The 24,930-nt window shown below is 36.6% G+C and overlaps 1 protein-coding gene and 2 non-coding genes across 4 annotated transcripts in view; all 3 read left to right on the top strand.

The window, feature by feature from the left end:
* The window catches only part of MAP4K3 (mitogen-activated protein kinase kinase kinase kinase 3), a 117,524-nt gene extending 93,401 nt beyond the window's left edge, over positions 1–24,123 (top strand). For both annotated transcript variants that reach the window (XM_008162218.3, XM_008162217.3), the window contains 15 exons: positions 301–460; positions 2,013–2,125; positions 5,751–5,792; positions 8,086–8,170; positions 9,697–9,776; positions 11,149–11,209; positions 11,293–11,410; positions 13,154–13,212; positions 14,194–14,297; positions 15,976–16,147; positions 17,161–17,229; positions 17,312–17,404; positions 18,442–18,512; positions 21,362–21,417; positions 22,041–24,123. In XM_008162218.3, coding sequence (XP_008160440.2) covers positions 301–460; positions 2,013–2,125; positions 5,751–5,792; positions 8,086–8,170; positions 9,697–9,776; positions 11,149–11,209; positions 11,293–11,410; positions 13,154–13,212; positions 14,194–14,297; positions 15,976–16,147; positions 17,161–17,229; positions 17,312–17,404; positions 18,442–18,512; positions 21,362–21,417; positions 22,041–22,128 — 1,371 coding nt within the window. In that variant the 3' untranslated portion in view covers positions 22,129–24,123. The remainder of the gene's footprint in view (positions 1–300; positions 461–2,012; positions 2,126–5,750; positions 5,793–8,085; positions 8,171–9,696; positions 9,777–11,148; positions 11,210–11,292; positions 11,411–13,153; positions 13,213–14,193; positions 14,298–15,975; positions 16,148–17,160; positions 17,230–17,311; positions 17,405–18,441; positions 18,513–21,361; positions 21,418–22,040) is intronic.
* LOC114230384 (small nucleolar RNA SNORA67) lies at positions 4,300–4,436 on the top strand. The gene has a single exon (XR_003616276.1). It is a non-coding gene; the product is annotated as a small nucleolar RNA SNORA67 (small nucleolar RNA).
* On the top strand, positions 16,368–16,502 carry LOC114230383 (small nucleolar RNA SNORA75). The gene has a single exon (XR_003616275.2). It is a non-coding gene; the product is annotated as a small nucleolar RNA SNORA75 (small nucleolar RNA).
* Positions 24,124–24,930: the final 807 nt, after the last annotated feature.

Raw genomic sequence — 24,930 nt, 5'->3', positions numbered from 1 at the left:
AAGACCAGAATATTTTTATTTGGCAAGTCTAAGTGGGAAGGCTTGTAAGGAATTAATAGAAAGAGGTCTCTTTTTTTTTCCCCTGAGAAAGCATTTTTAGTGTATAATTTTAAAATATGTATTGAGATCATCTGAATCAGATAGTTGAATAACCTTGAAATGCTGCTAGTATACACAGTTTAAAAGCCTCTGATATATAATAATATTTCCTTCAGGAAAAATTCTTAATATTTTTTATGTTTAATGAAACGTGAATAATTTCATGTTTAATCATTGGTCTCCTTTTCTGTATTATTTCAGCCTAAGTCCATATTCATACCCCAGGAAAGTCATTCTACTGAGGATGATAATCAAGGAACAATCAAGAGATGTCCCATGTCAGAGAGTCCAGCTAAACCATCCCAAGTCCCACCTAGACCACCACCTCCCAGATTACCTCCACAAAAGCCTATTGCTTTAGGTAATGGGGGAAGGGAGGGTGAAATAGGTTTTCATACTGTATGAAAAAAAATGGAGGGACTCTTTTGAGAAATTATTTGAAATTCCTTTGAGGAGGGAAGAAGGAAGGCTATAGCTCCAGAGATGTTTTCTGCCTTTTGCCTCATGGTTTAAAGTGTTTTTATGACAGGATTACCTGTGGCCTAGTTTGAGATATTTTGCCCCTTGTTTTTGATTTCCTATCTAGCCTTCCCTCTTTTATGTCCATTTCATCATTTATCCGTAGTTTGGCAACAAAAGAAATTTAAACTCTGAACAAACAAGGAAAATGTGTATTGATTTTAGGGTACTTCTGTTTTAGTAAAAGAATAGGTTATTTTGACTAACTCCTTTGTTTTATTTCCTTTAATTGTTTAAAAAAATAATGGTCAATATTTGCTGGGTATTTGCCTTAAATTAATAATAGAGGATGCTGTTTTAATACTGTAAAGTTTCTTGTGAATTATGCAAAAGAAGTTGTTAAAAGAAGAGCAATGAAAGTTTCTTTGATAACATACTCTAAATTGCTCCTTTCCTGAAAGTGTTTCCTTTTTGTCTTCTTAAGACGAATATGTCATACAACCTGAATTTAAATTTGCCCGTATGGTCCTAGCCGGTTTAGCTCAGCCTGTGGACCAAGGTTCCGGGTTCAATTCAGGTCAAGGGCACATACTTTGGTTGCAGGCTCATTCCCGGCCCAGGCCCTGGTTGGGTCTTCTGCAGGAGGCAACCAATCAATGTGTTTCTCACATTGGCATTTCTCTCTGTCTTTCCCTCTCTCTTCTACTTTTACTAAAAATCAATGGAAAAATATCCTTGAGTGAGGATTAAAAAAAATAAATAAATAAATAAATAAATAAGTAAATAAATAAATAAATTTGCCTATATGAAAGAAATCCTAATATATAAAAAGCCAGGGGCCGTCACGACCAAAACAACCAGACGGATGACCAAAGAGCAGTCTGCATGGGGCGACCAGGCCGGCAGGGGTTTAGTGAGGGATGACCAAACAACTGAACAGCAGGCTGCGTGGGGCGATCAGGCCGGCGGGGAGGGGGGAGCAGTTAGGGGCGACCAGGCCGGCAGCGGGCGCAGTAAGGGGCAACCAGGCCAGGGGGGGCGGGTAGAAGTTAAGGGGTTATCAGGCCGGCAGGCAGAGGCAGTTAGCGGTGATCAGGCTGGCGGGGGTGGGGGCAGTTAGGGGCAATCAGACAGGCAGGCAGGTGAGCAGTTAGGAGTCAGCAGTCCCGGATTGTGAGAGGCATGTCTGACATCCCCTGAGGGGTCCCAGATTGGAGAGGGTGCAGACTGGACTGAGGAGACCCCCCTCCCCCCGCACGAATTTCGTACACCGGGCCTCTAGTAAAGATATAAGTAGAAGAGCACATATGTAAGACTTCTTAATTCAGTGCTAAATATTCTAATTGGGTGATCCCAAATGAAGGCTGAAACTGTCACAGAGATATTTTTCTTTCCTACATTTTCTGAGTGCAAGTTAGTCCTTTTTTTTAATATATTTAAACATCTTATTGAAGGAAATGGAGTGGGCTCCTTCCAGTTAAATGGTGAACGAGATGGATCGTTATATCAACAACAGAATGAACATAGAGGAACAAACCTTTCAAGGAAAGAAAAGAAAGATGTACCAGTAGGTATTTATATTCATAAAGTCTACTTGTATTGGTTTTCATTTTCACTATTAGGTTAGGTTTGCGATTATAATTAGTGAGCTACAGCAATTGTATGTTTTATAATTAATTATATTGGTATTTTAGTGTATTTATAATATGGATTGTTTAAATCTTTAAAAAAATAACTTTGCTCTATAGTAAACTTAAATGATGGCTTTCTGTTTGAATTATTTAGGCCAATTTGTGGCCTGCATGCAAGTAAACAGTCTTCTTGTGATTGTTCAGAAAATAACTATTATTTTTTTCATTGTTCCTTAAAAGTCCCTTTTACGGTATCAGGAAGTTTAGGAAACAAGGACATGGACAGATAAGGAAAACTTTGGATTCTACCCTAGGATAAATTTCTAACTGTAGATTATGCAGTTTGTGATATTACTACTCTTACTTGGAATAGCTAACAAGGAAGAAAAATTAAGATTATTTTCTAGTAGATATCACTTGAAGAAAGATGAAATTAGCCGTAGAAGCTATCTGTTATAAATGCAAGATAAAACACGTAACTATCCTATATAATCCTATATAATAAAAGGATAATATGCAAATTGACCCTAACAGCAGAACGACCAGTCGCTATGATGCACACTGACCACCAGGGGGCAGATGTTCAACGCAGGAGCTTCCCCCTGGTGGTCAGTGCTCTCCCACAGGGGGAGCTCCACTTAGCCCCAAGCTGGGCTCATGGCTGCAAGTGCAGCGGCTGTGGCAGGAGCCTCTCCCGCCTCCTCGGCAGCACTAAGGATGTCCAACTGATTGCTCCTGGGCTGCCAGAGGGATGTCTGACTGCCAGCTTAGGCCCGATCCCCCCTGGGAGCGGAGCCTAAGCCGGCAGGTGAACAATCCTCCCAAGGGTCGCAGACTGCAAGAAGACGCAGGCCGGTCTGAGGGACCTCCCCCCGCCCCCCCCCACCCCACCCCCAAGTGCACAAATTTTTGTGCACTGGACCTCTAGTTAAAACAAATAATATTTATCAGGGAGATTAAAAATTTTTAACATTTGTAAGGAATTTGCTCTTCATCATCAGAAGACAAATCTGTTGTCATAGAACTTAAAACAACAAAAAATTCTTAAAATCCCCAATTCAGCAGATGCCAACATGATCATGAGATGAGACAATATTTTTGAGTCTGAGTGTATGCTAATATTTGTTGTTAATTTTATAGAAATTTATAGTACCTTTAATATGTTTATGTGCATATAGCTGTGGTTTTGCACAGTTAGCAGTGTTAAGGCTTTATTCTATAGCTGTTTAACTGTTAAAGAATTCACGATAGAATATGACATATACTGTTTTTAATAATTCAATTAAGGCATTTGACTAGGGTTGTCCATTTGTAATTTGTGAAATTTATGACATTTTTAACAAAAGGGTAAAGTGTCCTTCAGAAATGGATTAATAGTCTTTTCAACTGAGCAGTGCCTTTTTTGCTTTCATCAATTTAAATTTTAGCAGCCCTGCTAATGTAGTACAGAAATGCCGCTTAATGGCTCTGCAATAGTATAATGTCCTTTGAAAGATGTATACATTGTAGTATATATGCATTTTTAACTATAAGAAACTCCTAGTTAAACTAACAATCTTAGTAATTCTGAAATAAATATTTCATGATTGTATCATAGGATAAACAGTATCCGTGATATACTGAAACATGATTACCATTTGTGCAGCTTATTGAATTTATTTACAGCCAATTCTGTTAGTACTTAAATCGAACAGTTATAACATTCAGAGCTCCCTAATTAAAAATAATATTTCACAAAATAGATGATAGAAGGTAATTTAGGAACATAAATACAAAAATAAGTACATAGAGTATTTGCCAAATGAAAAAAATATTATCAGAAATTTGTGGCACTAACAGGCTATATATTCTCATAAACAGATCTACAAAGTAAAATTGTATATAGTCAATTTCAGAAGTGTCTAAAAGTTACTCATATAAGTGGTACTACACAGAATATTTGTATCATATCACAAAATATGAAATCAGCAGCTTTTTAGTTAATTTTGTTGCATCATTTAAATAGTTCTGATTTATGTCAGCTGGAGAAAAAAATACAAGTCATTCCTTAAAAAGCTGTTAAGGTTAACCTTGAAAGAAATCTAGACTTTAATACAATTTATACTTACTCTCCCAAAGAGATTCTTTCTCCAGGGGACAAATCATATACTCCAGGAATGTAGCTCATTGGGAAAATGTCTGGTATTCTTGAGAATATTGTAGGTGAGCATATGTGCTATTTTTGCTCTTGTAATTATCAGTATATGCTGACCAGTGGTTAATATATTTGAATAAATCAAAATGTACAACTTAAATTGATAAAACACATTGTAAACAAAGTGAAGATAATCTACAGACTAAGAGAACACATTTGTAATATATATATTCGATACAGTATTTAAATCTAGATTATATCAAGAACTCCAGCTAATAGATAAGAAAAAGGTAACTTAGTAAAAAATATATGAAAAAACAGTGTACAGAAGAGCAAATACAGAGAGCCAGTAAACATTTTTTTAGAAAGGTTCTCAACCCTCCTAGCAATCAGAGGCATGCACATGAATGACAAAATATTTTTTACAGTTTGATAACAAATGTTGTTAAGTGTCTGTGAGACTGTAAGGAGCCAGGACTCTCATGTATTACTGGAGGGTGTGATGTGATGTGGGCATTGTGAAAGACAGTTTGGCAGTTGGTATCCACTAAAATGTAAAAGGTACAGATGCCATGTTCCAGTAGTTTCATTTCTCATGGTATACCCTAAAAAAAACATTCACACAGCTCTGGCCAGTTTGCTTAGTGGTTAGAGCGTCAGCCCGGGGACCAAAGGGTCATGGGTTCAATTCCTGGTCAAGGTCACATACCTCAGGTGCAGGTTCCTCAGATGCTTAGGGGCGAGTACGGGAGGAAACCAATCGATGTGTCTCTCTCACATCGATGTTTCTCTCTCTTCTCCCTTCCTTCCACTCTCTGGAAATCAATGGGGAAAAAGTCCTCAGGTGAGGTTTAAAAACAAACAAAATAACATTCACACATTGCATAGTAAGGCAAGGGTGATCGTTTCCATATTGTTGTTACAGTAATGAATTGAAAGTAACCTAAATACTCAATACCAATTAGGGAATAGCTAAATTATGTCATAGTCGTGCTGTGCCGCAGTTAAAACAAATGCACCAGATCGATATGTACTGGTATGAAATGCTGTCCAAGACCAGTATTAAGGCAAAGAACAAGTTGCACATTAGTGCATAACTATTATCGTTCTTAAACACACACAAAAACAGTACTTTCTGTGGGGGCATTTATATGTGAATATATACAAAAAGTCTGGAAGAATACACAAATACATGAGTGCATATTATTGGCTAGAGAAAGTTTTGGAAGGATAGACACTAAACTGGTTTTGTGAGGCCCAGGTATTAGGAATAAGTGGGCTGTGGGAGATTTATAGGGAACTTCAGCCTTATCTACAGTGTTTTGTTTTACAAAAAGAATGTATTTGTCTATTTTATTCTAATAAGTGTGTTTGTTATACCAAACAGCAACAAAAGAGGTGTAATCATGCATGTGTTCTTTTTCTAGAAGCCTATTAGTAACGGTCTACCCCCAACACCTAAAGTGCATGTAAGTATAAATATCAAGTTTTCAAAATCAATACAATGACAAACAATTGCTTATATGTGTATCTTTGGTTAGATTATTTGCCTATTTGAAAGAACCACCATGATTGTTGAAAAAATCTATAAGATTGGTAATTTCAATATTAATTTACTACGTCTGAAAAGTAGTTTTCAAGATAAAATTATACATTTTAAAGTTCCTTTATTCCAAACTTTATTAATATCTTCCTTGCAGATATTGTTGAAGAATGTGAGAAAGGCACACGGATATAATAGAAGTACAGGGTGTAGATACAACACTTTTTCTAAAGTGTTTTCAATTATCAAAACTTCGAATTGTAGAGTAAAGCTGAGACCCAAATGTCTTAGTCATCCAGATCACAAAACTTCACCTAACTCTAATAAGACCTACAACTCTAACGAGACCAACAACTAGATCTTAGATCAGTGATGGGCAACCTTTTGAGCTTGGTGTGTCAAACTTCGCCAAAAAACTGAGCATAACTCGGGTAGTGTGTCACTTTGAGGAAAAAACATTATTTCGCAAATGTTTCATCCTCAGCATGCGGCCGCCTCAGTGTCCGCGTGTCATCAGAAATGGCTACACGTGTCAGTGCTGACACGCATGTCAGGTTCGCCATCACTGTCTTAGATGCACTGTAATGTATTCTGCTATAGGTGGGGTTTTTTATTAGACCATGCTCTCCTAGGATTAAAATTAATTAACTCAGTGTGGCTTTAGGTTAGTACAGACAGAACTACATTTTCACTTCTACAGAGCTATAATCCAAAACTGCATACGTAACACTAGATGTCCATAGTTTTTCTAGTTTTTAACCTTCCAACTATACTTTTTAGCCTTTTTACTTTTTAACTTTACTTTTTAATTAGTATAAAGATCTAAATAACTATATTTTATCTTACAAAATAAAAAGAAGCTTTGAATTTAAAGAGCTCCCAAGTCTAGCAGAGTTATGTGTACAATAAGGATGAAATTTCCTATCTGGCTACAAGATAAAACTGTTAAGTCGGGTATGCCGTCCATGGGGAGGAGCTGATGAATAGGGAACGCCAGATAGGGCCAACTAACAACTCAGCTTACAGTTGAGACTCGTTTGTTTTGTAGCCCATTTTGTCATGAGGATTTTTAGGGGGTTTAGCATTACCTTGACATATGACTTTTGGTAGCTATCTTGATGGATAATTTAATTACTTGTTAGTAAAGCGATATAATCTCTACCCTACACCATAAAAACATTTTTAACAGTATACTGCCACCTCATGGTATTGTCTGGCTGTTATTCTTTTTTTGGTACAAAAGCCTTTAAAATATTGGTTGGCATGTTTTTGAAGATAAAGGAAATCTTAAGATTTATATATTTTGTGTTAATATTTTTAATCCATTATAATCAACTAGTGATGTGTTTTCTCAGAGTACAGGGTGGGGCAAAAGTAGGTTTACCGTTGTGATTACACAAAACACAAGAGTTTATTACTGTGTGATTATTTATTAATTATTATGTGATATTGCATACAAACAACTATAAGCCTCCTTTTTCCCCACTCTGGATTATCTCCACTTTTGTAAAGAAAACATTACTGATACAAAATGATAGCACAGTGCTCTTCTGACCAAATATTTGTATGTTCTTTTTCTCACAAGTTGTTGGTAGTAAATGTGACTAAATGAGTAAGCTTTCTTATTTGTATTTATTCTTACCTGAAAATTAATGTTTTACTCTTTGAAGATAAAATGTTAAAATGAGTGATACTGATTTTCATTATAAAGTACTTTCTGAAAGATTTGTAAATGGCCTCAATAAATAAATATCAACATCAAAGAATAAAGCTTTTCTGTTGAATCCTTCCAGGGAAAATCATTAGATTGCTCAATTCTTTTTTAAGTGAGTTTGTATGTTTTGATATTGAAGTATATATATGAATTTTTAAATCAATCATACCTCTATTACTTTGTAAAATTAAATTCACTGACTTTAGGCTTATAGAACCAAATAAGAAAATTTTTCACCTTTGTAGAGATTATCATTTTCTTCTTACCAGGGAATATTACATTGCTCTTGATGTGTAAGTAATATTTCTGTGCATAAATTATTGGTCAGAATTGCTTGCTATCACTGCTTCGTTTATTTGAAAAGATAGAGAAAATAAAATAACTCTTTTAAGTAAAATCTTGTGTCAGTTGACACTCACTGTTGTGCCTGGACCCTTTGAGGTACCATTGTAAGGCAAAGGACTATGGCTTGGTATCTTAATTTGGTTATTCTTCATTTTTCTAGATGGGTGCTTGTTTTTCAAAGGTTTTTAATGGGTGTCCCTTGAAAATTCACTGTGCAACATCATGGATAAACCCCGATACCAGAGGTAATACTATATGTTATCTTTCTAATTGTTTTTTAAACTTGAGGCCATGAAAGCATTTGATTTTATTTTCTGAATCTTTCTGAGAAAATTTTTGTTACAGTTAAAAACATTTTAAGGTAAATGTTTTTTTATGCTATTAGCAGTGCTTGAGGTGACACATGACATTAAAATTTTACTGTGTATCCCTGACTCAGTTGGTTGGGCATCATCCCATACACACCCAAAGGTCGCCGGTTCAATTCCTGGTCAGGGCACATGCCCGGGTTCCGGGCTCAATCCCTGGTAGGGAGTGTGCAGGAGGCAGCTAATCAATGTCTCACTCTCACATTGATGTTTCTCTCTCTCTCTCTCTCTCTCTCTCTCTCTCTCTCTCTCTCTCTCTCTCTCTCTCTCTCTTTCTCTCTGTCTCCCTTTCCCTTCTTCTTCTCTCTAAAAATCAATAAAAAGTCTTTTAAAAAAATTTTTTCGCCATGCAGTCACTATATCAATATAGTGAAACCATGCACTCTCTGCCACCTTAATTTCCTCCCAGGAAAGTTTCTTCCTCTCTGCAGCACAATCATTCAATATCTGTGCTTTAGACATGGCCATTGCTAAAGGAATTTAACTACTGAGGATTCAGGATCTAGTGACCACTTTAGAGGATCTCTCTCACCTTAAAAGGTCATAATAAGAATAGTTGTCATTAGGCACTAAAGACTGTATATATAATATCTATCTTAATAACTATACAAGATATACATAGAAACACACACACACGCACATTCTCTCTAAAGCTTAAAAATCCAAGGTATAGGTACTTTCACTTCACAGGTAGAGAGAATGACACTCCGAGGGTCCCAGCCATTCAGTGGTAGAGCTGCAGCTTGAAGCCAGTTCAGCTGTTTGACCACAGCCTGTGCCGGCAAACACCAGAACTAATCCTGAACACTGGGCAGTGCTGGAGTGCTCACGCATTCTGAGCTGTCCTCTGTACTTCAGTTTAATCTGGAGAAGTGTATGTTGTAAAAACAGACCAAACAGGGCCATGACCAAACTTCTGGTATTTTCTAGAAGATATCAAGTACTCTAGCAAGTATCCAAGTTTTAGTGAACTTCTTAAATGGGAACAAGTCAGTTCTTTTTTTATATTAGTGCTTATGATAGTCATAGTCCATTGCACAAATTTTGAATCTGTATCAGCTGTTCTTGATTTACATTCTGTCAGTTGCACATGATCCTAAGGAATTTTTAAAAAGGAACTGCAGATTCTCTGCCACTCCTTAGCACCCTCCAATGAGTGAGAAGTCCAGCATGCCACTCTTCAAAATGTTTTTTACATAAGTTTCTTCACTGCTTTGAGAGTAGTAATATTTGCATATAATTCAGTTCATTAAGTTAGAGTGTCTAACCACTTATAAACATTAAAATAAAAAATATGTAATTCTTATAATTCATAGTTATTTGTAATGCATATTTACTTAATTTTAGACTATAAATTTAAAGTGGTATATCTCAAAATCAGTGAATTCTTTTTGTCATTTCAGATCAGTACTTGATATTTGGTGCCGAAGAAGGGATTTATACCTTGAATCTTAATGAACTTCATGAAACATCAATGGAACAGGTATGTTATTCTGTATTTAAGTTATTATAAGTAGCCACTAGATAAATAATTTAAAGTCTGTGATTTGCTGCCTCTCATTGATAAAACCTTCCTAAAGCATGTTCTATTTACCAGGTACTGAAGACACATTCACAGCACTAGTCCTTACCCTTAAGGAGTTCATGATCTAATAGAGGAAACAGACACATAAACGAATAACTGCACCCTCAAAGTTAGATGTAGTACAAGGTAGAGGCCACAGAGGCAGAAGTCACTAGCACCTCCGGCGGGGGAGATGAGGAGAAACATTTGAAATGGACCATTAATGTCCATGAGTAGAAGGTTGCAAGAGAGACAGAGGTTAATGTCCTTAGAGGCCTTGATATGTTTCCTCACTTATTTCTTCATTCTCACCATCCCCCATCCTCAGCCAATCTATTTTGGAACAGCCTAGTAGGAGTTTCCAGAGCAAAGCCAGTGGCTAAGCTTGTTAAACCAGTATGCTTTGGTTACACTCACCAGTGGTTCTCAAACTTCACTGCACATCAGAATTCCCTGAAGGGCTGGTTGAAACAGATTGCTGGGCCCACCTTTAGAACTTCTGTTCAGTAAGTTTGGAGTGAGGTCCAGGGATTTCCATTTCTAACAAATGCCCAGGTGATGCTTATGATGCTGCTACAAGGACCACTTTGAGACCCACTGATGCTCATGATGAAGTATCCAAATGAGAGCAGTTACTTTTTTTCTTCAAAGTACATGGACTATGTTCCATAAAATTCCCTTTACCCTAAATACTAATCACTTTCAAGCTTTCAGAGATGTCTCTCAGTTCTTAAGTACTAGATTTCAGTAATGAATTCCATATAGGTATCCTTTATGATTTGTAAGTTTTTATCATATTCTCTCAGCCATTTTTCCTCTACGCCTAGTTTTCCATTTCCTATGTTCCACTGTACTGTGATCCTCCTATCCTTCTGTTCCCAAAGCCCTGCGGTTCATATGCATACATAAGAACATTTTGGGGGAAGTACACAAGAGAGTCTTAACTGTTTAACCCTAGAACCAAAATAAAGGCATAGATACTGTTTAAAAATGTTCTTTTCCTACGGGTTTTGGATTACCTAGTCCTTATCATAAACCAGACTTGAGCTAATCATAACATGTTCAGATTTAGCTAATGAAATTGCACTGCTAATTTTTTTCCCTCCCATATAAATGTGTATTTGTGTATGTCGTCTTGTTTTAAATGCCTTGTAAAATGAATTTCTATTCAAAATAAGTTTCTTTTTTAAAAACTGACCTATTGATATGACAGCTTAGGTTAATATGCACATATTACATTACTGTTACCTAATATCCTTTGTAAACTTTGTGCTTTTTTTTTTTTTATCAGCTATTTCCCCGAAGGTGTACATGGTTGTATGTAATGAACAATTGCTTATTATCAATATCTGGTAAGTCTTTTAGTGTTTAAGTACCTTATAATTGTTCCTATTTGTATTATTAGCTTTTACATTATGTTGCTTTTTCTCTACAGGTAAAGCTTCTCAGCTTTATTCCCATAATTTACCAGGGCTTTTTGATTATGCAAGACAAATGCAAAAGTTACCTGTTGCTATTCCAGCACACAAACTCCCTGACAGAATACTGCCAAGGTAACTGGACATCTAATTGTTTGCATCCTTAAACATAACATGTTAAGTCACTCTAATAAGTAGTTGAAAAAGCACTCAGTTTGGGTTAGTAGAAATTATGTATAATGAAAAAATTGTAAGAAGTAATGTATTTTCACATGTGTTCTTCTTTATGGTCTTTCAGATTCTGGCAGTCAGTTAATCCTCCTGGGTTTTGACCAATTCAGTAACCTAACCCCTTAGTTATTAACCTTGGGAGCCGGGGGACAAGTTCACAAGTGTGAACCAGGAAGATTAGGATACCCCTGGAATCTATCAGGAGCTTGGTTCAGATTTTTAAAAACTCTCCAAAGGACTTTGGTTCAAGCAGTTTGCTTAAGGATGTGGGGAATTTTTGTTTTGCTCTAAACTGTATGAAACTCCAGCATGTATAAAAGAGGCATTTTTTATAATTTATCAATCATAAATTAATTACTTGATAAATGTAAAATTCTTCCCAGTATGGTTTTATTACCAGCAAAACACAACTCTGATTTAAAAAAAAAAAAAAATAGTGCGGAGTAATGACCTCTAATCTGTGATGCATTTACACATTTAAAAGTTTAAATATGTGTACAGACATGGAGGAGTATAATTTGAGGATTGCACCACTTGTTATATTAACTTTATATTATATTAACTTTTATATTGTAGTTTATTATATTAACTTTATATTATAAAAGATATATAGCAGTCTTATTATATTAACTTTTATTATAAAGGATATTTGACTGTGATTTTTTTTTTAATTGTAGTTTAAAAATATAATTTTAAATGGATTTTTACACAGTAAATTTTAATGTTTGCAAATCTCCTAAAGTACTTTGCAGAAAAATCTACATCCCACTTTTTCTGAGTAGAGAAATAAAAATGTCTAAATAAAAAGTTCTTATAAATTGTTTTAGTGATAACACAAATTTTTACATAGCCTAAATTTATTATATGTGCTAAAAAGATCATTTCCCAGTTTGTGACTTACCTTTTCACTTTCTCAGTGGTAACTTTTTGTGAACCAGAATTCTTAATGTATTCAACAAGTTCATTCACCAAATTGAATGCCACCTGTAGCTTGAGATGCCTCTGTGGAAAAATGTCAATTAAAGATTATCAGTATTTTCCTGTATGATTTGTCCTCTTTGCATTTTTTAAAGAAATCCCGAGGTCATCTTCTTCTACAATCTAAATATTTAATAGTTTTGTTTTTCATATTAAACTTTAATCCATTTAGAATTTATTAAAGGGGGGATTGGGAAAGGGACCCAATTTACTCTTATCTATAAACACCTAAGCGACCATTCATCTGGTAGCCATGATGCGCACTGACCACCAGGGGGCAGATGCTCAATGCACAGGCATGGAAACATGGAACAGACTGATGAATCTCAGAGGGGAGGGGAGAGGGTGGGAGGAGATTAATCAAAGATCTTATATGCATAGTAGAGGCCCAGTGCCCATGTACCGGTGGTGTCCCTCTGGCCTGTGGGGATCAGGCCGAAACCGGCAGTCCGACATCCCCGAGGGGTCCCTGATTGCAAGAGAGCGCAGGCCAGGCCAAGGGACCCCACTGGGGCATGAATCCGTGCACCAGGCCTCTGGTTTTTAATAAATGACCTATTATGTCAGCACCAATTTTGGAAAAACTAATTTCTTCTCCACTGAACTATAACAGTTTCATTACCATATACTCACTTTACCTACATGTATTATATATTCATTTACATTTAGGAAATTTGCTGTATCAGCAAAAATCCCTGAAACCAAGTGGTGTCAGAAGTGTTGTGTTGGTAAGTGAACTGTCCAATCATATTTGGTTCTTCTGCTTCACAAAGTGGACAAGAAAACAGGAAGGGGCTTATTTTTAAACCGAGTGTAAAAAGTAGTACTCCAGGGCGTTCTGCCAGCAATAGGATTTTCTCCCCGCCCCCCCCTCCCATCCCCCAAGTAACAAATGTCTTGAATTCTGTCTTCATGTAAACTAAACCTAATATAATACCTTGCACAAAACAGTTGTTTTGCAAATAATTTATTGACTGGAGAAATGGAGAAAGTAGGATAACTTTTTATTACAGCACTTTATGACACCCTATTTTTCAAAGTACCTATTATTTACCATTCACCATTGTGCTTTGTAATGGCTTATGAGACTGCATATAGTCAGTGAGCATGTATTTTAATACCTTTAATGTATGAAACCTTATGCTGTGAAGGTTAGATTTCCCTGTTTACATACCTCTATCCTAAATTCCTCACTCATCCCATAACAACTAGCTGTTTTATTTGCATATAGCAAAAGCAAAAAAAAAAAAATAGTTTTCTTCCCTTGAAAACTCTTAGACAATTCAGTTTTATTATTGTAAATCTGTATTTTGAGATGTGATTTATGTCATCGTATTGTTATAACCAAAGCATTACTGCCTCTGAACATTACTACTAAAAACACCCTGAATCACTTGTCCCTAAATGTGCTATAGCCTATCGATTTGGCAACTTCTCCCCAAATCTTTCTGCTACCTTAAGACCTAAGTCTTTCTTCTGGCCCCCAGGTCTCATAACAACCAGCAAATTCATTTGTGCAGACAAACAAAAATCGTGCAAGTGATGAGGGAGTTTCATGATGTTCCCTGAGGCAGTATTTCTTTTGCATACTGTAGTTTAACTAAGAAATTGAACTGGCAGCCAGCTTTTATTTGTTTTTGGAGCATGTAACTATTATTGTAAGGACTTTGTATCATAAGAGAACTTACTATATTTTTTTGCCTCCACAGTGAGAAATCCTTACACAGGTCATAAATACCTATGCGGGGCACTTCAGACTAGCATTGTTCTATTGGAATGGGTTGAACCAATGCAGAAATTCATGTTAATTAAGGTAAGCATGAAAGTCAACCTAAGTCATTCTTAATATAAAAGCTGAGTTAAGCTTGTTTTCCTGTTCATTCAAAAAAAATTTTTTTTCCAGTTAATTCTCAAGTTATTTACATATATTTGTTCCTATATTTGACATTATTTTGATAAGTATTTATGATGTTTCTATACTACAGCTCTTATCAGATGTGTTCAAAAAGATTCTTATGCTTTCTATATCCTTCCTTCCTCTTAATGACATTTCTGACAAAGCTTTTGCTTCACTAAACAATTTTTATCATAAATAAAACTTATAAATTAAAGACATTCTCAAAAAAACAAACAGTTTTGTTCTTATTACAAAGCAGGCACGTACTGTTTAACTAGAGAGACAGAGATGAGTAAGATACAGTCACTGCCCTCAACAACTGTCACCAACAGCAACTGGATTTAAAACGGTTGCACAGGATCCTCTCTGTCAGTGACCCCTCCACATTGCTTCGTAAGGATTGGAAGCTAAGCAGAAGTGTTCAAAATCTGTCCGTTTTCTTATTTGCTGACAAAATTAAGCAAAAGCATTATTTTCTCGATGCTTTACTGTTCTTACCACATTTCAAAGAGAATTACTTGAAATGTCTCACCTTGTTAAAAATATGAGAGATTGTATCCAAAGCATACCCCAGGTAATGGGAAAACTGAGAGGGTTTTGGAGAGTGTTGGTGAAGGCTCTCCAGCCGTCACCGGGAAGGAAGGGAGGTGGGAGCAACAGGTGCACGTAGAGCTTTAAAGCCCAGCCACAAATCCCCTACACGTGTGTGTACTCGTGTTCTCCAGAACATATCACTAGGAGTGTTACTGCAGAGTCCTAAGGAGTGCACACCATCAACAAATACTATCATTCCTCAGTGTGGTCAACTCCAGTTTATACTCCCACCATCAGAGAATGAGCATGTGTTTGCTCCTCTGAGTAATGCTTATTATTGTTGTTCTTTTTGAGTTTAGCCATTCTGGTAGGTATGTATAGTACCTCGTGGTTTTATTCCCTGGTGATTATTAATGAAATTAGTGTTTTCCAGACTTTAAAAATATAATCTCATTTAACTTCTTTATAGCAATATAGAAGTAATTTTAAATGTTATGTAAAATTAAAATGGCTGCATTATAACTAAGTTAATTCATTAAATATAACCACTCTGAGATATGGGACTCAGTTTCTCGTGTGTGTTTTTTTCTGACCACATTAAAGAGGAGTGTCTCTTGCTAATTTGCATTTCTGTTTTCTGATCCATTTGGCTCAGTTGGATAAGAAGGCAGAGGCGTATTGCTGAAGCAGCATTGAGCTGGGAGACAGGACTCTGCCACAAAGGGCTGGGGGACCATGGGCCAGTCACCCAGTTTCTGGGTCTCAGTTTTCAACTCTGAAAAGAGAGGGTTGGAACGTGATTTATAAGTTCCCCTCCAGGCCTAATATCCTAAAATTAAGTAACTTTAAAAAATTTGCAGTGCTCAATGTAAAATCTTCATAAAGATACTTCATAATTTGGATTTGTCTGCATACCCCAAGTTTCTGTGACAGGAAGCAATATTTATAATAAAGATCTGTTTTGTATATTTCATCACACTAAAAATTCTGAGTGGGGTTCTCGTGAAATTATTTGGCTTTTGTTTTCCTTTGTTTAACATATTTTTGTTTCTTTCTCCAGCACATAGATTTTCCTATACCCTGTCCACTTAGAATGTTTGAAATGCTGGTGGTTCCTGAACAGGAGTACCCATTAGTTTGTGTTGGTGTCAGTAAAGGGAGAGACTTCAACCAGGTGGTTCGATTTGAAACAGTCAATCCAAATTCTACCTCTTCGTGGTTTACAGAATCAGGTTTGTGATGTTTATTGACTTAGTAAGGCCAATACATATACTCGATTTATAAGTAATAAATTTAATATTTCTCATTAGGCAAAATAAATGTATTGTATATATCTCTCTCATTAGTGCATAAAAACCCAATCTTGAGTAACTCATTAAACTGGCAAAAGGAAGATGACTTGATTTAAGACAGTCATTTGTTTGACACTTTTAAAACATAACCAGTGGTTCCGTCTTCTCATTGAGTTCCTTTCTGTTGCTCTATGGCAGTTTATGGATTCGCACGAGGAAAAGAGACAATTCACAGAGCTAGCATTATTTTGCCTCCTGTCTTCAGAGGTGTATTCCACTGTTTTGTGAGACATTCTTTTAAAAATAAAAAATAAATAAATAAACAAAACAACCAATGGTTCCCAAACTTGAGTGTACTCAGCAATTTCAGTTTTGATGTTCATACAAAGCTTGGAATATTCTACATTTTACCTGATGGAAAATCAAGTCATTTGAACATTTTCAGTTTGTAAGAAGTTTGATAAATCATTATAACAAAAATAATGCCTCTTTGCATTTTGGTAGTACGTCATGCTTTTCAAAATACTTGCTTTTTTAAACTCATTAGTGCTCAAAGTAATTTGTTCCACTCACTGACTCATTCATTCAATAAATATTTATTGCATGTGCTAGACACTGCCATATAATAATATAAAGCATAGTCCCTGGCCTTTGAGCTTAAAATAAAAAATTAGTTATAACAATAATGCAGAAGATTAGACTCTGATTTCGCATATGAATAAAAATAATTATATCGCCAATAGTATGACTATAGTTAGTACTCCACTGAGCACTCACATAGTTTAGCTCTTGCATCAGAGTCTGAACACAAGCAACCTAGCTCAGCCACTATATTTAGCTGAAAATGTATATGCATTTCAAATTCAGTGATGTTCAGAATTCCTTTATTTTTAATGTTCTGTGTTCTAATAATTCCTTTTTTCTTTAAGTTGATTGAGTTTGTTTGTTTACAGATACTCCACAGACAAGTGTTACTCACGTAACCCAACTGGAGAGAGATACCATTCTTGTGTGCTTGGATTGTAAGTTTTTATTTATGTACATCTTATTTTAATAACATTTCTCTTACCGTAGTTTCTAAGTGACTTTTTTCTCTCTCTCTAGGTTGTATAAAAATAGTAAATCTCCAAGGAAGATTAAAATCTAGCAGAAAATTATCATCAGAACTCACCTTTGATTTCCAGATTGAATCAATAGGCAAGTCACAGTTTTGTATTTTTGTTTAATTGCATTATTAGTCGCTTAAAATAATCTATTTGCTAATTACCCAAAATTATAAAAATGTATTACTAAGGACTCATTTTTTTTAAATATTGGATATAATAGTCAATATCAGTCTTCACTTTCATACATTCTCTAAAATAGCTTAATAACTATGATACAACCCAAATAACATTATCTTCTTTATAGATTTTGTACTTTCAAGAAAAATAACTATTTTTCATAAAATTATGAATTTCTATTTCTTCTAATTTTCCTGAGTACTTTAAATTTTAGTTAATATACTCTATTGTATTTTTTGCTTATATCTGCCAATCAGAAAGTTTTAAGTAGTATATAGAATTTCCTTCCTACATTTTGTTTGACAAGAATTTTTTCCGAGAAGGGATTTCTTACATAATTAGTATTCTAAAATGACTACATTCAGGAAAAATAAGGTGAAATTATCATATATGAGATAGTGCTAGGGAAAATGAATGAAGGGTAATTCAGTGTTTAACTATACACAATTTCTCTGGTGTCCTTTAGCAGTAAGATAAAGACATTTGCATGTATGTCTGTTGACAGAAGTTAGGGCCAAGGACAGATACTTCATTTGTCTTCTTCCTGGTTCTATTTTTACTCTTTCCTCCAACTAGAACATCTCTCTCCCGAAAGCAAATGCTGATGACAAGAAGTCAGTTTTAAGGGACATCTGCTCAAAATGTTAAAATGTAATCCATATTTAAAAACACATAGCCAGGGTAAAAAAAAAAAAAAAAAAAGATAAACCTTTTATTTTTTTAATCAAGAAATTTCTTTAACAAATATTTTTGGTAAATTTTCTTGTAAAAAAGATGACTAAATTCTATATAGTATTTTTTATTTTAAAGGTAAAGATGCCATATAAATATGGAGTGATTGACATTAGTTACTAATTGAAATATTGCTATGTGAGACAGAGAGGGATGAAATGACGCTTATCAGTTGAACTTTGTACTATTAACAGTAACTGAGCTGTTCTTGCCTGCTAGTTTGCCTACAAGACAGTGTGCTAGCTTTCTGGAAACATGGAATGCAAGGTAGAAGTTTTAGATCTAATGAGGTAAGTCATCTTAAAAATTGCATCCATTAAATAATCATGAGGCATTATCAAATTCTACATCAAACACTTTTATTTCACTTTAGAAAATGTCTCTGGTACAGGGAATACTTGATTTGCTAACTTTACTAATATTTACTGTATTCAGTCTAGTGATAAAAGTAATAGCACATACTTTAAAGACACCTCTCTTTCCCCATCTACTTAAAACAATTTTAGTGCCTATTTCGTGTGCTTCCAGATAATCAATCACCCTTATATTCAGAACAAGAATTCCTAATACTGCTAAAAGTGAGCCAACTGTGATTTTCTCTCAACTTTCCCAGACCATCACCTGGGACAAGTGTGGAGCGTGGTCACAGTGTTTGGACAGGTCCAAGCCTTGAGAGGGCACAGTCCTCTCGTGGCCACGTGCAAGTCCCAGCCTGGAGGGCAGAGCCCTCCCAGCACAATTAGAGCCAACAGCTGTAGTTGTAAGCTTGAACCTATGGTCCGAACACGTGGCCCCATGTGCCTGAGTGATACAGGCTGCAAGTAAACAAAGCTTGATCAGCTGCATGTAATTGAGTAGGATTGAAACCCACGAGAATGCTGTAAACATCTTGACCACACTCTTACTTTGCCTCGTGGCATCGGCTATAAAATAAAGACACGGCTTGTAATCGTGGCGCTGTCTCTCAGGAAGCAGCGTCCCACCCAGACCCAGCTTTCATTCTCTTGTCTGTCTGTTCTAAGCCTTTCAGCCGCCCCCCTCAGGGTCACTGAACCTGGCTGAGCTGGCGCGGCACATAAGGCGCCCTGGGGCTGAGTATGCCATGGCCGTGCCGGCTCCCCACAGACAAGAGTGCTGATGCTGGCTCTGTCATGAGCCACTTTCTACTTGGTTTTCAGAAACAATGACCAGTGCAGTCTATAACAGCAAAGCGTCTCCATTTCCCTTGAAGCCAGCTTGCCTCCTATTTCTATTACCCTTATTCACTTGACATTTATAAGATTCTTTGCTCCCTTTCCCTTTTCTTTTATTAACCTTTAGCTGTATAGTCTGAGTCCTTCCTGCCTTAACTACAGGAATAATTGAACTCCAAGTCATGTGACATATTCAGTTCAGTTCAACATTTACACCAGGGAATCCTGGGGTTATAAACATGAACAAGATGTCTTACTTGCCTGGAATATTCTAAAGTAAAATCATCAAAAATTCTTCTAGTACCCCACGCCAGTCTCGGTAGGATAGCTCTTACTTGAACATTAGAGGGAAAGGAGAACCTTAGGTGCCTCAAGCAGGAAAAGAGTCCATTTATGTCCTAAATGGTCGTTCAGCTCAAAGCCTGTCTTCGAACAAAGTAAACAGTCTAGCCCGGAGATGGTGGGCTCGGGTCGGAGTCACAGCACCTGAGTTCAAGTCTCAGCTCTGCGCTTCAGTAACTGTGACCTTGGTATATCATTTATATTTTTATTTTTTTCATTTGTGAATTGAGGATAACAAAATAGTCCTTATTTCATAGGTTTGTTAAGGTTAAATGGAAGTTATACACCTGAAACTAAAATAAAACTGAATGCCAAGGGTAATTGAAAAAAAAAAAAAACTTAATTAAAAAAGGTTAAATGAAAGGAAGCATGTAATGTGCTTGACAATAATGCCTGGCCTATGGTAAATATTTAAGAAAGGTTGCTGTTAATGTGTATCTAGTAGCAATTCCCACAAGAGGGAAGATGTTTAAAAATGGCCTGAGGGAACAGAACGGGGAGGTAAGAACAGTCAGCAGCTAATGAACAGTAGGCAGCGAAAGAAAGGCATCATAGGCAGGATACAAGAGGGTTGTTTTAAAAAAAGAAAGAAGAGTTGGTTCCAAAAAATCACCTGACAGGCTTTTTCAGATTACACAAGCATCCCTTACTGAATACAGTTCCTCGTAGGCAAACCCCAAAATACCTTGAAGATCAGGCATGATGCGCCACTTTCACTGAGTGAGCATGTTCTAGCCTGTATCCTTCAAGTGTGCTGGATACAAACGAAGTTAAGAATACCTGGTGTTTCCACAATAACTGATTGTAGCAGTGCTGATGAAATAAATTTCGTTTCGAAATCAGATTGTTTCTCAGCCTACCAAATTTTGGAGAGAAGTTACTGGCATTATAATTTGAAATGTTTTGCGGTCAGTAAATAGTGGGGGAGTTTTTTTCTCTTATAGATTTATTCTTAACTCCCCAACTGGGGAGAACTTCTTGGAGAGTATGGGAAATATCATTTCAGGAGACTGGAAAAGAAACGGGAAAAAGGGTTATCTATTGAGCACTCCTTAGCGAGGCATTATACCCACTAATACTGATAAAAACACTGCAAAATACTACTACCATGTAGATATTTTCTATCCCATTTTGCAGAAGGCAAAGCTGTTTCCAGCAAATTACTTACCTTGTGCAGTGTCACAGCTAGTAAGTGGGAGAACTGAGATTCACACTCAAGTCCTAAGTTTGTCCCTTCGACCGCACTGCAGCCTTTCAGGGAGAAGGACCAGGTCCAAGTGGCTTACTGCTGAGCAGCCTCGCTGTCAACACAACCGACAAAGGGTTCTGATGAATACAACAGACTAGGTGCTTTGCTTTTAAAATTTCCCCTTGAGTTCCATAATTTAACCAGTAAATGGTTTTCCTACTCTCCTATTTTAAGATTAATTCAAAATTAGCCACAATTTTTCCTAAACTGACAAATTGATGCACCAATATGTCGACTTAACAAATTCATAGTCATGCAGGGATCTGCTTCCGTCACAGGAATGTTTCTTTTCCGGAGTGCAATAAGTTAAATGCCTGTAGACAATGTTATGTCTTTATGTCTTTAATTTGAACAGGTCACACAAGAAATTTCAGATAGCACAAGAATTTTCAGACTGCTTGGATCTGACAGGTATGAAAGGGGCTGTATTATATACATAGTACTAAACATAGTGTTTTATAAATCCAGCATGAAACTGGTTTCTTTTTCCAGAGAATTGAAATTTCTACAGTAATATATTCAACATTATATTTTCACACAATTAGAATTCACAAGTCAAAGTTTTAAAGCCTTTGAGAATGTGACTGATCTTCCAAGAAATAGGAATATATAGATCTGTCAGTAATAGTTTTGTTTTAAATATACTATCTAAACTATAATTTATAGCGCAAGAAAGATGGAAATACAGTATGCTAACAAGCAGAAATTTTATGTTAGTGCCAAATAGGATTTGGGGTTTTATTCTGACTTATGTTCTGACTTTCGAACTATAAATTGTTTTTAGAAATTTTAATAAATTAAGTTTCCCCACATTATTCCTAATAGCGGTGGGAGGTGGTGCATAGCAAAATTACTTCCCAGAGCTAAACTGGCTCTTTAATCATAGTGATTTACGAGTGACTTCTGTCCAAAAAAATCAAATAAGCAGCATTTATAGAGGCATACAATGAAGAAGCAATGGAAAATTTTTCTGTTAGCATTGGTTTCAAGAATAACTTCTTGTTATCTGTTTTTTGTTTGTTTATTACTTTTAGGGTCGTAGTTTTGGAAAGTAGGCCAACTGATAACCCCACAGCAAATAGCAATTTATACATCCTGGCGGGACATGAAAACAGTTACTGAGAAACGTGCTTTGACAGTTAACTATGAAGAAGGAACACTACCGCTGCAACACTAATGGATGCTTGAAGCTGTACGGAGGCTGCAGTGACCTGGCTCGTTACTTGTAATTTATTGTGGCATGAGACAAGATGGGGAAAGCTTTTGTTTTAAGTGGTATGGATATATTTAGCATATTGAACCACACAAGTGCTTAATTCATTGTTATGTAATCTTTGTACATATAGGCAGTATTTTTCTGTAAAACTTCATATTGCTAAAGACATACACTAAGAATTTATGTAGATAATGTACTTTTATGAGATGTACAAGTGTCTTATCTGTACAAATGTAAATGTTGATGAAAATGCAGTTGGGGTTAATATTTTAAGAATTCTTTAGTATACTCTTGGTGTGACTATATTACAAAATGGGATGCTGGCAATGAAATAGTACATTTAACACTATTGTATTTTTATTATATGTAATTTAGTAATATGAATATAAATCTTGTAACTTTTAAAGTTATTATGGAGGCTGTAATCATTTTATAATCTTGTTTTTTAATTTTAATGCAAGTACACTGGTGTTTATATTTGCACAAAGTATTGATATGTGATGTAGTAAGTCACAAAAGTAAGCTGTGACATTGTCAATATGCATTTGGCTCCACAACATCTTTTTTAAATGTATTTGGATTGTTTTCTATGTGAAACAAACCAATTAACCACCTGTTGTAGTAACTGGTCTTTTTATATTTAAGCAGAATCTGTAAGATTGCTTGTCTGTGCTTAAAAACAATACCTTTGAAAAAATTTTGAGTCACAGAATAGCGGTACCATGATATAACACAGCAGTTGTCTGAATTACAGTATGCACAAAGAATAAATTAGCATTATTAAAGAGTCCACACTAAACATTTCATATAATCACATTGAAGAACTGTAACATTCCATAGAGTGAAGTGGTTCAAATTTCTAGTGGAATTTTTACTTTTGTTGGCCTTATTTTATGATCATTTTCCTATTTCTTTTGATTTAGAGTTTAACACATGGCCAAAATAATTTAGTTACTACCTCATATAAACAGTATAATGGTTACTACACATCACAGGAACTTAGTTTGGGTTCAAGTCATTTTTTATTGCTTTCTTCCAATGGAATGTGTATATACCAAGTTTTAGCGAAATGCACGCTCTGGGCTCTGTTTTCGTATATGGTCTTGATAGTTTAACTAGGGGCCCAGTGCGCGGATTTGTGCACCTTGAAAGGAACTGTGGGTCGCGAGGCTGCGTTGGGCACAGGGGCGGGTCTCTGCTCATCCTCTGCGCCCTGGCCTGGCCTGGCCCCTGCTGCCGTAGCCCTGGGTCCCCTGTCTGCCGCCGCCGCTCCCACACACTGATGGCGCGGAGCAATTGGGGCTGGCGCTGTCACCAGGTGCGAGCGGTGGCTGCTGCCCCAATTGCCTCAGGAGCAGGGGGAGATGGAGAAGCCTCAGGGGCAATCAGGGCCGGCAGCCATGACTCACACCCGTCGATGGCGCCGAGTGATCGGGACTGGTGCTGGGCACCGGCAGCAGGTCCGAGCAGTGGCTCCGGTGCTGGCTGCAGGTGCGAGCGGGGCCGGCGCTGGCAGTGGGTGTGAGCGCCAGGCAGGACCACGGTTCGCAAGGAGCAAAGAATTTTCAGTAACCACCAGAGGCTCGCCCTGATGACAGTGACTGGCACCCCACCTCGGTCTGGCGCCCCCGCTCACCTGCTCCACCATCCCGCCGTGGCCGATGCCCGCCATGTTCTGCACGCGCACTCTGGTGGTCAGGACACGTCATAGCGACCGGTTGTTCGGTTGTTCCACTGTTCGGTCTATTTGCATATTAGCCTTTTATTATATAGGATGTGAGTATATACACTAAGAACAAACTAAGTTGTGACTTATGGTCTTCATTTATTTTAATTGACAATGCTTTTAAATATGTTCCTGATTGTACATAGTGTAAAATAAACATGTTTTTTTAACATGCTGTTGTATAGTAGCTTGTTATCTGGCTTCATCTACATATAGGAAGACTAAAATATACCGAGAAAAAGTGTTCTTAAATTATATTCTGCATTAAATCCTTAAGGATTCATTCTGGTACCTCAGATCATCTCTTTTTTTTCTAATCTGTCATCTCAATTTCATAAGGGAGTAATATTCCCACATTTGAGAAGAGGAAGTCTTTTGTAGAATCTTCAGCTTCCTGATTGGGAAAATGAGTTAAACAATCATAGTCTTTTGGTTAAAGCAGGTGGTGTCAGACGGCGTACCTCAGCCCATGCACTCTCACCATCTGACTTTGTAAATAAAGCTTTATTAGAACACACTAGATATTAGATATTCATTTACTGTTGTCTGCGGCTGCTTTGGCACCACAGTTGAGTAGTGTTGCGCAAAAAAAAAAACAAACACCTGTATAACCCACAGAACCTAAAATACTTACCACCTGACCCTTTATGGAAAGTTTGTTGGCTCCTGGGTTAGGGAAAGGAAGGGAGACTGTTGGGGAATACAGTTCTGAGGTAAGGAAGGGGGAAGATTAGGTGGGAAGAATTGGACTGGGGGTCACGAAGCACCATTCCTACTCTTGCTAATGCCACTGCCTGTTGTGACCTTGGATAAGTTACTTGACTCTAGAACAGTCTCCTTGACTAGAAATGTAGCTTCTAAATCATACAGATGTTAGTGATCAGAGCAGTTGTGTACCTTTATCACTTTTCCCAAACAAATGCGTTGTGGCCAATCTTAGCATTAATGACTGAATAACAACTTTTAAAAGCACATCTTTACT

The sequence above is a fragment of the Eptesicus fuscus genome, chromosome 16, assembly GCF_027574615.1.
Source record: "Eptesicus fuscus isolate TK198812 chromosome 16, DD_ASM_mEF_20220401, whole genome shotgun sequence".
Taxonomy (NCBI): domain Eukaryota; kingdom Metazoa; phylum Chordata; class Mammalia; order Chiroptera; family Vespertilionidae; genus Eptesicus; species Eptesicus fuscus.
This window is presented reverse-complemented; position numbering and strand designations above follow the sequence as displayed.